General features: G+C 37.1%; 2 protein-coding genes across 3 annotated transcripts in view; both read left to right on the plus strand.

Annotated features, from left to right (window-relative positions):
* The window catches only part of LOC143847248 (alpha-mannosidase At3g26720-like), a 35364-nt gene extending 27210 nt beyond the window's left edge, over positions 1-8154 (plus strand). Inside the window, exons 25-30 of one of the 2 annotated variants that reach the window (XM_077356011.1) lie at positions 2679-2789; positions 2869-2964; positions 5331-5378; positions 5596-5664; positions 7449-7676; positions 7891-8154. In XM_077356011.1, coding sequence (XP_077212126.1) covers positions 2679-2789; positions 2869-2964; positions 5331-5378; positions 5596-5664; positions 7449-7673 — 549 coding nt within the window. In that variant the 3' untranslated portion in view covers positions 7674-7676; positions 7891-8154. Of the gene's footprint in view, positions 1-2678; positions 2790-2868; positions 2965-5330; positions 5379-5595; positions 5665-7448; positions 7854-7890 lie in introns of those variants that run through there. The other variant, XM_077356010.1, reaches the window with a different exon arrangement.
* A 3473-nt stretch (positions 8155-11627) lies between these two features.
* Positions 11628-14894, plus strand: LOC143847249 (uncharacterized). Its single transcript, XM_077356012.1, has 2 exons — positions 11628-14461; positions 14666-14894. Exon 1 carries the CDS (start codon positions 11671-11673, stop codon positions 13852-13854), a length of 2184 nt encoding a protein of 727 aa, XP_077212127.1. The 5' UTR covers positions 11628-11670; the 3' UTR covers positions 13855-14461; positions 14666-14894.
* Positions 14895-15132: the final 238 nt, after the last annotated feature.

Consider the following 15132-nt stretch of genomic DNA (forward strand, 5'->3'; position numbering starts at 1 on the left):
AAAGTGACTCGCTCAGGAGATGATCTCGATATGATTAAAAATTCACCATCGGATCATCACGGAATAAAATTTTAGAGAAGAAAAATATTGATCCATGCAACTTGCAACGTTGGATCTTTGCTGACTTTCGAAGTAAGCAATCTTCAATCCAATGTAAATATCACAATTGGATCTTCATGGAATAATCTTTTAGAGCAGAAGATCCTTAATTCATGTCAATTTCACCGTTGGATCTTTGGAAAGTGACTCCCAGAGCAGATCATCTTTGATATGATGTAAATTTCACCATTGGGTCTTCATGGAAGTCTTTTGGAGAAGAGCTTGACCCATGTAACTTGCATTGTTGGATATTTGAGAAGTGAATCTCGAAGGAAATCATATTCGATCAGATGTAAGTATCACCATTCGATTTTCATGGATTAATCTTCCGAAGGATATTATTTATCCATGTAATTTGCGTTGTTGGATCTTTTAAAAGTAGCTTGGATAGGAGGTCATCTTTGATATGATGTAAATTTTATCATTAGATCATCATGGATAGTCTTTCATAGAAGAACATTCTCGATATTATGTGTAACTGTCACAATTGGATCTTTGAAAAGTGACTTTCAAACGTCATATTCGATCAGATGGTCTTTCATAGAAGAACATTCTCGATATTATATGTAACTGTCACATTTGGATCTTTGAAAAGTGATTTTCAAACGTCATATTCGATCTGATGAAAATTTTCATTATTAGGTCTTTATAGAATACTCTCGGTGAAGAACAATTTTATCCGTGAAACTTGTATTGTTGAATCTTTTGGTAAGTGTTTGTTGGAGAAGATCATTGTTGGTATCTAGTATAGGATCAATATGGTATGGAGAGGTCTCCCAGAAAAGATTTTCTCAGATCCATTGGGATGAGCACACTCACTGCATAAAGTGCATATGCTTACCAAAGTCTTCGATACACTCTTGGATAAATGATCAAGTTACTCTCTTTAGACGATTTGTGAACTCTTGAAAGAATTTATCATAATCATCTGTTATAAGTTATAACAATGTTGCCCACGTATGCTACTAAGTTATGACCGACCTTCGATCCCCTTTTTAAACACAAGATGATCAATGTAGCTTCTTCTGAATCCTTTAGCTCTATTTTGTTTCAGGTATTTACCTTGCAGAGTTGTGGTGTAAGTAGTCAACAGGGAGGAGACAAACATTGGATTTGCCTGGAACTTACCTCGTAGAATAGTGGTAACTGGTAAGTAGTGTTGTTGTCAACCTCATAGATTAGTGTTAGGGAGTTTCATTGCCAATATAGTGAGAGAAGAGAGAGAAATAGAAGAAAAGCATCATTCCCAAGAAATCCAAGCAAAAAATCACCTTTTTTGTTGTTTTTTTGCTTGGATTTTATAGGGAAAGAGACAATAGTGACATATCAACAGGCAAGCAGTGATTAACCCGGAGACATCCTAGGTAGTCTCCTGAGATTTCAATGCTTATATTGGCAACCAAACAAAGAGTTTTGCTGACGTGGCGCCAAATGCCATGCAAAAACCCTAAGCCATCCTAGCTTTTGTGCAACCAAAGAGACCCTTTTGAGTGTCATTGCTGAACTAAAACATGTCCATATTATGCGTGAGGTGACTCTTTAGCCTATGTATCACTTTCTTCAGCATGAGTAAAAAGATATAGTTCTAAAGTTCTAACACTCTCTAACATGGATGGAAGATGACTACTAAAAATTTGAAAAGGCATGAAAAAAATGCAAAAAGAATTTTTTTATTAAAAAATGGGACATAGAACCATACATACATGGATCATGCTCAAAACATGTAGATCTAGCTCTATAGCAATTAAAAGCTAGCATATGATAACTAGAACTCGAAAAAATAAAAAAATAAAAATTCAGTAAATAAAATGAAGAAAATAAACAAAACATGCATAAACTGGTAGATCTTACAATGCGTTAAACGAATAAATCATTCATTAACAGATGCAATGTTATGAAGAACAGATAAGGTATTAAAAAAAGAGAGAAAATTGCATAAATAATTCTTGAATCTTGTAAAAAAATGGCATATTCAATGAATCATGCAGTTTTTTTTATGTATTACAAGTCTGAAATAGGAAACTAGTCTTATAAGACTGGAGATCGGCCTATGTTTGTGATCTTGAGTTAACTTATTGCAGAGTTTCTTCTTACTATGACGTCACTACTGTGATAGGTAAAAACCCTTCTTTCCAAAATTAGGATCTTATCTCGCTTGATCATCATTTATTCGAGAGCAACTTGGCTTCAGCTTCTTTCAATATCTTTGGGGCAAGTAACATGACCCATCTGCTTCTTTACAAAAGATATGACCTGGAACTATTATTTTCTCTTTATTGACACTAGCTCCTTTGACTTTTATACACCACGTGCCTGACGTATTTTGGTGATTGTAAAAGAGTTAATACTTTAGTGATCCTTTCCCTTAAACAAGGATAATTGAAGAATGATGGCGATTTAAATAATTTTTTTCTTTCCAGTTGTACTTTAATTATATGTATTAAGTCGTATGATTTCATATGTGTAGAGGTACATCTTGTGGCTTTAACCTAACATATTTTCATGATATTTATCTTTAGCTTCAATGTAGCCACAATACAGGCCATTTTAGTTTAATGGCTTCAATAACTTCTTGACAGGTTCATGGAAAATTTTGTCTCAGAATTGATCCCCTGGGAGAGGGTGCTAAGTGGCGCCGTTCATTTGGCCAGGAGATGTATTCTCCATTTCTTCTAGCATTCACAGAGCAGGTGAAAGACGTTTCAGCTGACTTTTTTCAAGACCTATCGGTCCGTTAAACTCAGTTATTGGTTGCTTCTCAATTTTCAGGAGGGAGATACCTGGACAAGTTCTCATGTACCGAGTTTCTCGGCAATGGAGTCCAACTACAGTTTACCTGATAATGTTGCAATCATCACCCTCCAGGTATTTAAGGACATTCCTTGCATTTGCAATAGTTAAAATCTTTCCTTTCTGAAAATGATAAAAATTTATTGAGGGATATGTTATCAGCACAACCATATTTTGATATGTGCACAAATCCAGCTATTTTTTCTTCTTTAATTGGCTCGTGAGAGCTTTTTGGGAAATTTAATAACCTTTTTACAGCCCTTTAAATACTAAGACAAGATGGATTCTGAAAATATCAAAATATGGTTCTGCTGATATCATTTTCCTTTATTAATTAGATAAAAGTAGTTAACATCAAACTGTGTAAATTAGATGGGAGACAAGCTCTACAGTAAGTAAAATCATTTTAAATACTTATGTTGTTGCTTCAATAGAACATTCTTTATCGTAAAACATGAGTCATTCTACTGATGACAAAATAATTATGACTTTTAACTCCTGATATGGTCTTTTACTATGGACTTTTCTTATAATTACTTTTAAATCCTGATATGGTCTTTTACCATGGACTTCTCTTATCGTTAATTCTTTTTGTGAATTATCTATATTTTTGCATTCAAATCAAAGCTACCTTATTTTATTCCTTCTTGCGTTCATGGACTTCTATGTAATGTATACAACCACAAACCATAGCTACAACATTTAAATTTTGGGGAAAATCATCAAGGCAGAAGTTCGGATTTACTATAGGCAAGCAAGCCTCACAAATTCACATGTCATAAGCAAATGAAAGGGTATAGTTTCTTTTTCTGTTTTTGAATCATACTCTGGATGGTTTTCTTACATGAATTTATTTGAGATTCTGAAACTGAATCCATTGGTTCCTACTGATGATATAGAATCTCCAGTAGAAGAGCTACGTGCAAATCACTTCATTTAATTTAAAATTTTCTCCTTCTTACTTCGAGCTTGTTTCTCCTTTAATTGACCAAAAGAATCCTTTAACTATTACAAATTTAGTTTTTGTAACAGTTCCATACCTCTGGGGACTTCATTTAATTTTAAAAAAATTCCTTTTTACTGCGAGCTTGGTTCTCCAATAATATGTTGCTACTTGATAATCACAATCTTGGACTCCCACACATAGTTGTATATCTCTCTGGGATATCTTTGAAAGTTGAAATTTAGCTTTTGTAATAATTCCAGACCTCTGGTGATATATAATTTCCAGTAGAAGCTCTGCCTGGAAATGACTTCATTAATTTTTTTTCCTTTTACTTTGAGCTTGGTTCTCCTTTAACCAATTAAAAGAATCCATCGCTACTTCATAATCATAATCTGGGACTCATAGTTGAAATTTAGCTTTTGTAATAGTTCCATGCTTCCATCAAAAAGTCTCCCATAGAATTTCCATTTGATCTCTCTCCCCTCTTCGGTTACACATGCTCCCACACATTGAACCTATTTAGCTTTTTTGAAGGTAACAATTTTCATTCCAATAAAACAAAAACATACAACCAAGGGGATAGCCTGTACCCAAAATAAAGATACCCACATATTGAGCTTAACAGAATCTTCCTTAGTTTATTGAACTTGACAGATTACTTGAGGATCTGACAAATTATTGAAGGACTTCACGGGATACCCAAGTGCCAAATTGTTGAAAAACCATATAATAACAATTAAGAACTAAAAAAGCATGAAAACTATAATAAGAATTAAGAACTAAGAAGAAATGAAAAGAAATCAGAGAATAGAAATAGTAGAATACAGAAGTGTCAAATTTGAAGAATCTTAAAGGCAACCAGCAAGGCGGCAAAGCACAGTAGAACAGTCGCAGCAGTCACATATTTATATGTGTATTTTTAATTTATCGCATATCATTCAGGAAAATGCTATTAATTCATTTTATGTGTATTTTTAATTTATATGCATTTTTTAAGTTTGATACAGTTCAAAATACGCATCTTTTTCACACACACATATATATATATATATATATATATATATATATATATATATATATATATATATATTTTTTTTTTTTTTTTTTAAATAGTTATTTTCTGTTACATAGCTGCAGTCACGGCTCTATGGAGGATGGAAATTTAGCATGTCTTAGATTCTTGTCTAGCTAAAAAAAAAGTCATGCATTAAAGGTTAAGGGTTGCAAGTAGCTATAGCATGACACTCCAAATCTTCAAGATTGAATAGTACAAAAGGTTTGGTACTGGAATAAGTATCGGATTTTTAAGCATTGGTATGGTATGAAACACGCCTCTCCTGACTTGATATACAACTGGGATTGCAATTGTTACTCAAATCTTCATTCTCTATAGCATCTAATACAAGTTGGAATTATACAAATTTCGAGTTACTGGGTTCCTTTTCTAAATAAATTTTTTTCACTCCTATTATCACATTTTCCGGTGTTTATGTAGGAGCTTGAAGATGGAAATGTTCTCCTTCGGTTGGCGCACCTATATGAGGTGTGTTCCTCACTTTTCATCAGATAGCCATTAGAAACTGTTTGAGCTTATGCCATAACTGCCAGACGTAAATGGTTTTGGTGAACTCGCAGCTTTATACTCTCTGGATAAGAAAACGAGGAGTTCCAAATCACCTTGGACTTGTTTATTGAAAAGTTTCCATAATCATATCTTATAACTAAATCCATCTTTTGTTGCTTGTATTTAAATTTGCTAGATGGGGGAGGATAAGAATCTCTCGGTAATGGCTAGGGTGGAGCTCAAAAAGCTGTTCCCAGACAAAAAGGTAAAAGCAAAGCATCTATATTACTTTAATAGATACATAGATGTTTATGGATGCATACGAAATCCCAATATGATTATACGTTGAAAAATTATATGACGCTGTTTAAAGATATACTGTCATGTATAGGAATGATTGAGGGAATGGCACACTGAATAATCGTTGTATGTGCGCTGTCTCTATGTCTCAAACAGTGGTGAGATGTGGGTTCATGACATCATAGAGGTGGGCTCCACACCTCATTTACACTGTTTGATTATGATTTGGCGGTGCTGATGAGCCCATATCTGGTCATTCGGCTGTAAATATAAATTTTGTTAGGTGTAAAATGTGAAAAAATGTAGTCAGATGGATAGTATTTTAAACTGCATAATAATCAATTACTTAAGAATAACAATGAAGCTTTCATCCTAGAGGTTATATCATATGGTGGTGATGAACACATACTGGTCATTTCCCCTGTAGATGTTAGATTTAGTGCAGTGTAAAATGTATTCAGTGGAAAATTTTATTTAGTACAAATATGAAGAAAAATCCATACTAGTAGTTGCCGTAGATGGGGTGACATACAATGGGTCATTTCTTTGTAAATATAGATCTTGTAAGTGTAAAATGTGGGAAAATGTCTTCATATAGAAACTACTTAGAAGTGCAAAACAATAAGAAGATTAGAAAGGAGAACTTTTTCTTTACATCTTTTCCTTAAATATTGATCTGCATTCAGATAGATGCTAAAAGTAGATAATATGAAGTTTTTGTACTACATAATATAAAGATCAAGACAAAAGGATGATGTTTTGATTCTAAAGATTGTATTAGATGGTGAAGCTGAGCACATGCAACGGGTCATTCCCCTCTAAATACAGATATTGGAAGTGTAAGATGTGGAAAAATGATAAATTTTAAGAAAAAAACCTGAAGCTTTCATCCTAAAAGTTGTGTTAATGTGTTTGACATGAGTCCATTTTGACAAGGGACTGTTCTTGCTATCAAAGAGTGAATAGATTGACCTTGAAATAACAATGATTAATTACTATTGCTATAAAACAAACTCATATTTTATCTTTTTTGCCTTCATAATGAGAAACAGTTTGAGAGGACCGAGTTGATCCCCAGAACTACTGGTCCTAGAACCAGAAAGAAATGGGCCCGCTCAGACGAGTCAAATGGTTTAATTGGGACTCAAACTCAGATTGATGTTTTGTTTGAAAAGGCCAAGAGTTTTGATTGCCATATCATAAACTTTCCGTGTCGGTGCATCAAATGGTTTAATTGGGACTCAAACTCAGATTGATGTTTTGTTTGAAAAGGCCAAGAGATTCACATTGTAACCTTTCCGTCTAGGTGTATGATTTTTTTATATTTATGACATAGGGTATCCCCGCTCCAATTTTTAGGGCGGGACTATCCCCTACGTATGCGTACTATCCCATAAACCACGCTCATCAGCTAAGCCCAGAGGGATTTGAACTTGCGTTAATGGGTAGCACACCCATGACTTAAGCCAAAGAGCCACACCCGTACGAGTTATCAATTGTTTTAATTGGGGCTCAAACTCAGATTGATGTTTTGTTTGAAAAGGCCAAGAGATTTGATTGTCACATTGTAAGCTCTCCTTCTAGATGAAACCTTCTTTATTAATATGCAGTCTTGATTGATTGACTCTCCAGGAAAGGCGGCTTCGAAACAGAGAGAAACCACTAGTTCCCGCCATTTTAACAATGGACTGTTCTTGTTACATAGCAATGCATGTATGAGACTAAACTGTTTGTTTTTTTTTTTCTCAGATTGCCAAAGTAACAGAGATGAGCTTATCTGCTAATCAAGAAAGGGTAGAGATGGAAAAGAAGAGACTTGTTTGGAAAGTAGAAGGCCCTCCCAAGGAAGAAACCCATGTGAGAGGAGGACCTGTTGATCCTTCTAAGCTGGTGTTGGAGCTGGCTCCAATGGAAATCCGCACCTTCGTTATTACTTTCGACTATATCTTCTTACGTCATTTGTCTGATCCCTGAAAGGTAAACCATCCTCATGGTATTTAGCAAGCCAATGTCTCTCTTTCTGCTCCAAATGCCTTTAAACTCTCCAATGTATCTGAAACATTTACTGTAAAGTGTCAAATATAATCTTTTGTGGGTGAGGAGGCAAAACCAGTGCTTTAGTGCAAATGCAGTCTCATGTTCAATTTTCTGCAACTGTGCATAATTTTGTTGGCATTTTGGCTTTGGACAGCATTTTTCTCTTAACATGTGGGGAGAAAGAGGAACATTCATTTTTTTGGCCCATGTTTGGATTGCGAGAAAAAGATTTCTGATTTGAGAGGGCAACGAGAAGGGGTTGGAAAGCAAAACGAGAGGAAAAGAAATAGAACTAAACAGTGGTGTAAAAATTCTGAAATTTGCGGTGGTAAGTACTGGACTCTTATCTTTTCAGCAATCCTACTCGCACATAACATCAATTGATAAACAACACTTCCTATAAAACAGATAATGGACTCTATCTATCTGGAAAACTAATACCACCGACACTAGTTTCCTTACTAGAATAGTACGTGAAAGGCATGGCTTTATATGGGCCCACTGTTTGAATTACTAATTCCAACAAAGCAGTCTTTTGAACTGTACAGTACAATTTTTCAATAACAATCAATTTTCTGTACTTCCCACAGCAAATTTCAGAATTTTTACGCAACCACCGAGTCTTTAGTCCTTGGAAATATTCATTTTAAACAGAAATCTCTTTCTCTATTTTTCAGCCCCATCTCTGAAATCTCTCTCTCTCACCAGCCCTCTCCCCATGCCATCACGTGGTTCGATTAAGTGTTCAGAGTTTTGGCTTAGCTAAGGTCTGATTTATTTTCTGTATCTTATAAGGGGCTGTTTGGATTCATGGATTTCATAATCCAGGAATGTACAATCTTGAATTATATAATCCCGAAAGTGTTCCTTAGACCCGGTTTGGATTGCAAGAAAATATACTTGACAGAAAAAAAATTCTCTTTCCACAATTTAGAGGAAAATGATATGATTATGGTTAATTTAGAGTGATATCATCATAAATCGAAGGTCCCTAGCTCTCGAACCAATGAGGCCCACATTGTTAGGATGATCCAAAGCATTCACTAGAAAGGGCCTTACATAGATAGGGTGTGTACAAAAAATCAGCTCCATAGGGTCGTCCTAACCCATCCATTTGTGGAGGTCAAAATGGACAGACCACAAATCTGCCCATTTTTGCCCTCCACTTTTGGAGGGGTTAGGATAATTCAATGGAGCTGATTTTTGGTACACACCCTATCTATGATAGGGCCTTGCAAATGAATGGTTTGGATCCTCACAGAAATTGTGGGACCCATGTGAATGGTGCACTCAAGCGCACCATTTGGTTCCAATGCTTAAGCGCACGAACATATTCCTATATATATAGGACGGGCCAGTGCACCAGTCTCATTCCATTGCGTTGTATGGGGAGGGCTAGATGTACGCAGCCTTACCCCTGCTTTGCAGTTCGTGACTCAAACCCACCAGGTCACAACGGAGCAACCTTACTGTTGCGCCAAGGCTCGGCCTTATAAATTGAAGGTCCCTCTAAATAAAAAGTGAATATAGTTCTTCATGTTATCTTTTTTCATTTGTATGACAAGTAGGAACATTTACAAATATTTTTCCTTTCGAAACTTATCTACAGCAAAAGTCAGCCGCCAAATGTCTTTCTGCGAAATTGCCTAGCAAATCACATATAATAAATATCATCTTGATCACTGCACTGCATATGTTTGGTGAAGGGGCATCGATGGGTCCATATGGTCCAATGGATCTAAATCTCCTTTCATGAAAACAAATGGAAGACGAAACCCACTTGTTGGAAATTTTTACAGAGATTTCCGATTTCCTATAAATGGTTTTTTTTTTTTTTTTTTTTGCAGAGAATAGAAAACGAAGAAGGATAGGGTGGCTCTTTTCTTTTCCTTTTCATAAGCAACCAAGTAAATGCCAAGTAAATCTGTCTCCATATCATTATTCAAATTTGTATCATACACTATTAAAGAGTAGAGTTGCTCCTTTTAGAGACGTTCAACAAAATAGAAGCATTTGAGATATCAAATAGAAAGAATAACCAAGTGGGTATCGTTGGCGTGTGTGACCAAAATGGCCATTAGAATGAACCCCTCATTGCCAAACCTTTCTCTCCCTTTTTAGGGGTGTCAACGGATCCACCTTTGTCTCGGTTATGATCCTTTCAAATCCCTTATCAGTCGGATCGGATTCGGAGTGTTCTTCGGATTTTACTTCCCATGTCCTTCGTTGTGTTCTTTGGATTCTACATTCCATCAGAGTGTCCTAGTAGCTCCTACTTATGTTGAACACATTCTCAAAAGAGGACAAGGGCGAGTTGCAGCAGCAACGTTACAATTAGGGACTTAATGGTTTTAGGAGGAAGAGAATGAGGCGACTCGTGATTTTAGAATGACAAAAGAGAAGAAGGGAAAAATACACTTAGACCATTCAACTTAACCCCTAATGTTTAAAAAGTTACAAGTAGACCCCCTGTGGTTTCAATTTGTGTAAGATAGACCCCTTCAGTTGACGGTTTGTCCACAGATTGAAGAGTTAGGATGATCTGATGGAGCTGATTTTTTAGGCACACCCTATCTATGTCAGGGCCCATCAAATGAACACTTTTGATCATCCAAACAATGTGGGCCCACCGTGTTTTTGGTAGTGTTTTAATTCGGGTATGGGCCCACATTATTTGGATGATCAAAAGTAGACCTGGCAAATGGGCGGGCCGGGCCGGTTTTGACCCGGCCCGTATGGGTCCGGGTCAAAATGACTCGGAAAATTTTATGGGTCACTATGCTTGGACCCGGACCCGGCCTGTATGAGTTGCCACAAAGGTGGCTAGCAATAAAATAATAGCAATTTATAATAATCATACAGTTACTAAGTTTTAAATGAAATATTACCGAAAAAGAAGGGAACCAAAGTAGAAAAATTACCAAAAAAGTACAAAAGAATGTATTAATATATGACAATTACCGAAAAAACTACAAAAATATGACAATTACAAGAATAAAAGGCCAAAATAAAACTTTTGTAATTCTCACGGGCACCCACGGGTCCACCCGGCCCGGCCCAGTTTTGACGGGCTGGGTGGACCCGCGGGTCAATTTTAAACGGGTCACAGATTGGTGACCTGGACCCAATATTTACGGGTGGGCCGGGTGGACCCGCGGGTCTGGGTCACTTTTTGCCAGGTCTAATCAAAAGCGTTCATTTGATGGGCCCTGACATAGATAGGGTGTGCCAAAAAAATCAGCTCCATCGAATCATGATAACCCTTCAATCTGTGGACGAACCATCAACTGAGGGGGCCTATCTTATACAAATTGAAACCACAGGAGGTCTACTTGTAACTTTTTAAATATTAGGGGTTAAGTTGAATGTGTCAGAAATCACAGGGGGTCTAAGTGTATTTGTCCTATAAAAAAAAAAAACTGAAATAGAAATGGCTCGGAAAATAGATATGGCTTATTTTTACTAAAATACCTTTGAAATTGGAGGATTATAAAGATGATCCGAAATATGTCCATGGAGTTAGTAGTGCGTCTAGGTCCTGTCCATTAAACTTCGGATTCGGCTAGCCCCGGTCCATCGACACTCCTACCCTTTCTACAAAAGACATATCCTTTGATTGACAGGTATTTCATCATCTATTTAAGAGGAATTCTAGACTGAAGGGAGCCCTTGCAAAAAAGAGGTGAAAGGGCTCCCCTTATTAATGCATGATGGTGATGTGCAGCCAATGGGGAGCCCTTTCACCTCTTTTTTGCAAGGGCTCCCTTCAGTCTAGACTTCCTCTCTATATAAATTTATGGTTAAACTCTCACTCCAAATCCAACCGTCGATCTTTACAAGATCATATAATCTGAGACTCACCCTGAATTACACCACTCTCTACCGTGTATATCAAACTCACACAACAGAGGACAACAAGAAGCAGAGCAGAGAAATGAGGAGATTTCTACCCAAAAAAGCTCTCCTTTTTACAGGCAGAAATGAGTCCAAATCTATGAAGTTTTCCAGCTTACACTCCATCAAACAAGACGATGATTACGCCCAAAAAATCAGCAATCTTCTCAAACAACCCAACTGGCAACAGCTTCTCATGAACTCCTCAGACGTACCCAAAAACCTAAACCCAGAAATAATCCACACAGTTCTTCATCAAAACCAGGTAATAAACCCCAAACGCCTCCTCAATTTCTTCTACTGGTCAGAAAATCAAATCGGTCTTTCTCAAACCTTGAATTCCTTCTCTCATCTCCTCATAATTCTCTGCAATTTCAACATGCTCGGCCCTGCAAACCGTCTGTTGGATCGAATGATACAAACCCATTCAGATGTTGGTCTCATTGCCATTTTGAATTTGATTGTTAATAGCTTTAGGGATTGTAATGGGTCTAATCCAATTGTTTTTGATATGTTGGTTGATACTTATAGGAAGATGGGTAAGTTGGGGGAAGCTGTGGATGTGATTTTAGAGTTGAAAAACGATGGATTTTTGCCTAGTTTGAGGTGTTATAATTCCCTATTGAATGATCTTTTGAAAACTGATAGGATGTGTTTATTTTGGAAGGTTTATGATGGGATGTTGGCGGCGAAAATCTCGCCTGATGTTTACACTTTCACTTGTTTGGTCTGTGTTTTTTGTAAGGTTGGAAACATCAAAGAAGCAAAAAGGATTTTAGTTGAGATGGGGGAAAATGGTTGGAGTCCGAATTCTGTGGCGTATAATGCGCTGGTAAGTGGTTTGTGCAAGGAGGGGAATTTGAAAGAAGCAAAATTGGTAATGAAGGAGATGTGTGAGATGGGTCTGAAACCCAGTAGCACTAATTACATTGCTTTGATTGATGGGCTTATGAGAGAAGGCGATGTAGAAGAGGCAAAAAGGATTTTAGTTGAGATGGGGCTTGTGAGAGAAGGCAATGTAGAAGAGGCAAAAATGATGTTAGTTGAGATGGGGCAAAAGGGTTGCAGCCCGGCTTCTGTGATGTACAATGCGCTGGTAATTAGTTTGTGCAATGAACGAAAGTTGAAAGGAGCAAGATTGGTACTGCAGGAGATGTGTGAGATGGGTCTGAAGCCTGGTCACAATAGTTACACTGCTTTGATTGACATGCTTATTAGCAAAGGCAATGTAGAAGAGGCATTCAAGGTAAGAGATGAAATGGTAGCTTGTGGAATTCGGCCAAATGTAGCCACCTATAACATGCTCATCCATAGGGTCTGTAAGAGTGGAAAGATGGAGAAGGCTCATGAGCTTTTGAATGAGATGGTTTCCATGGGTTGGACACTGGATGCATTTTCTTATAATTCGATTATCGAGGGTCACTGTAATGAGCGGAATTTAGGTAGTGCATTTGAGCTACTTGATGAAATGAAAAGGAGAAATGTACTGCCTAACCTACTAACTTACAACATAATGATTAATAGGCTCTGCCGTTGTGGAGATTTGCAGAGAGCCAATGTTGTTTTTGAGGAAATGGTTGCGAGGGGGCTTCAGCCGAATGCTATTATCTATACGACTCTTATTACGGGTCACTGCATAGATGGGAGAGTTGATGAGGCATGTAAGGTTTTAGAGACGATGGCTGAGAAAGGTATTGTGCCTGATGTGTTTTGTTATAATTCTGTAATAATAGGCCTTTGCAAAGAAGGAAGGATGGAAGACGCCAGGAAATACTTAGTAAATATGTTGGAGAGAGGATTGGTTCCTAATACATTTGCATATGGGGCTTTCATCCAAGGACATAGTAAGGCAGGGGAAATGCAAAAGGCAGATGGATATTTCAAGGAGATGCTAGGCCGTGGTTTATTGCCAAATGATGTTATTTATTCATCCCTTATCAATGGGCACTGTAAAGCAGATAACTTAACAGAAGCCTTATCTGCCCTTCATTCTATGCTGGGAAGAGGCTTGCTCCCTGATGTGCAAACATACACTGTTCTCATTCATGGCGTCTCTGAGGCCGGAAACATACAGGAAGCAATGGGTGTCTTCTCTGAAAGTCAGGAGGAGGGTTTAGTTCCTGATGTATCCAGATACATAGCTCTTATTTTTGGGTTTTGTGAGGAGGGTGAGATAGAGAAAGCTCTTGAACTTCATAGAGAAATGTGCAGTAAAAATATATAGCCAAATATTATTACCTATAGCGCTTTAATTGATGGCCTATGGAAGTTGGGTGACAGAGATCAGGCTGATGAATTCTTCACAATCATCTTATAGAAAGGTTTGGTACCAAATGGACTTATGCCATAATGATCAATGGGAACTTGGACGAGATTTTGGTGGAGGGTATGTCAATGAGCAGCAGTGCGTCTGTTGCACTAATGAATGCCCTTTGCAAGAATGGTGACTTTTTGGAAGCACTGAGGTTATTCAATGAAATGGTGGATAGAGGAATTAAGGCAGATATTGCTACGTGTAGCACTCTAATCAATGGTTTACGCAGATTAGGTAATATGGATGGAGCTAAGTGACTTGATTGATGTGTGCTACAAATTGGCAGATGTGGGAGAAGACTGATTTGTAATGCAAATAGTAGAGAGAGTTTCGAATGAGCAAATATCAGCTTCTTCGAATTATGAGCCAGTAGTCACCCCAGCTTCTAGTTGAATATTTCATTGCCATCAACAACTAAGTTGACAAGTTGTGCTGCTATTTCCTCTCCCGCAACTACAATGACATTGAGAATGCTTCTAACATTGAAACAATCTTCTCGTTGTTCATTGAAGCAAAGGTAACAGTAACAAAGTGATAACATAATTCTTTACGTTGGAAGAGAAGGTTTAACTTATTTGCTATTTTAGTATTAATTGGTATTCATTGGTTAGCTTGTTCATAGGAATTCTTGGAATTTCTTTAGCATGCCATAAAGACTGCAATACAGTTTTCGAAGTGTGTTGGGTAGATAAATAACATCTTCTAAAAATTTATGTATCAGATCAGTGTTTGAGGAGAGTTTTGGTCGTCCAATCATAAAAGGGTCATATTACATTACATTACCAAGGATGGAATTGTTGTTCTCAGAGGTTCCTTATTTTTATTTACTGGGTAAGCAACTTACAGAGAATAACATTGGATCCAACTGTACTGAGAAGGATTCAATCCTACCTGTGCTTTATTTGCAAATATTTCACATAATTTTGGTATTGAGTGGGATTGGTTTTACAGTTTTTTTTCTTCTTATTGTATATGGAGAATATTGAATTATGCACCAGAGTTGGAAGGTAGAAAGAAAAAATTGGGAGAATTTGGGTCTGGTCTGGGTAATGGGCGTAGACGTAACCTAAAGGATACTGAGATAGACAGTCTCATGTCGTTACCAAATATCCTTGGTACACATTATTGTTCACCCTTGTTCTTGACCATAGTGGATTCCAGGTACTCAAGGTTCTTTCTCTGTTCCTT

This window comes from Tasmannia lanceolata, unplaced genomic scaffold (assembly GCF_043159265.1).
Source record: "Tasmannia lanceolata isolate RefF3 unplaced genomic scaffold, GAP_Taslan_0.1 ptg000015l, whole genome shotgun sequence".
Taxonomy (NCBI): Eukaryota; Viridiplantae; Streptophyta; class Magnoliopsida; order Canellales; family Winteraceae; genus Tasmannia; species Tasmannia lanceolata.

Excerpts from the sequence above, each read along its gene's own strand:
- LOC143847249 (XM_077356012.1), top strand. The coding sequence starts at position 11,671 with ATGAGGAGATTTCTACCCAAAAAAGCTCTCCTTTTTACAGGCAGAAAT.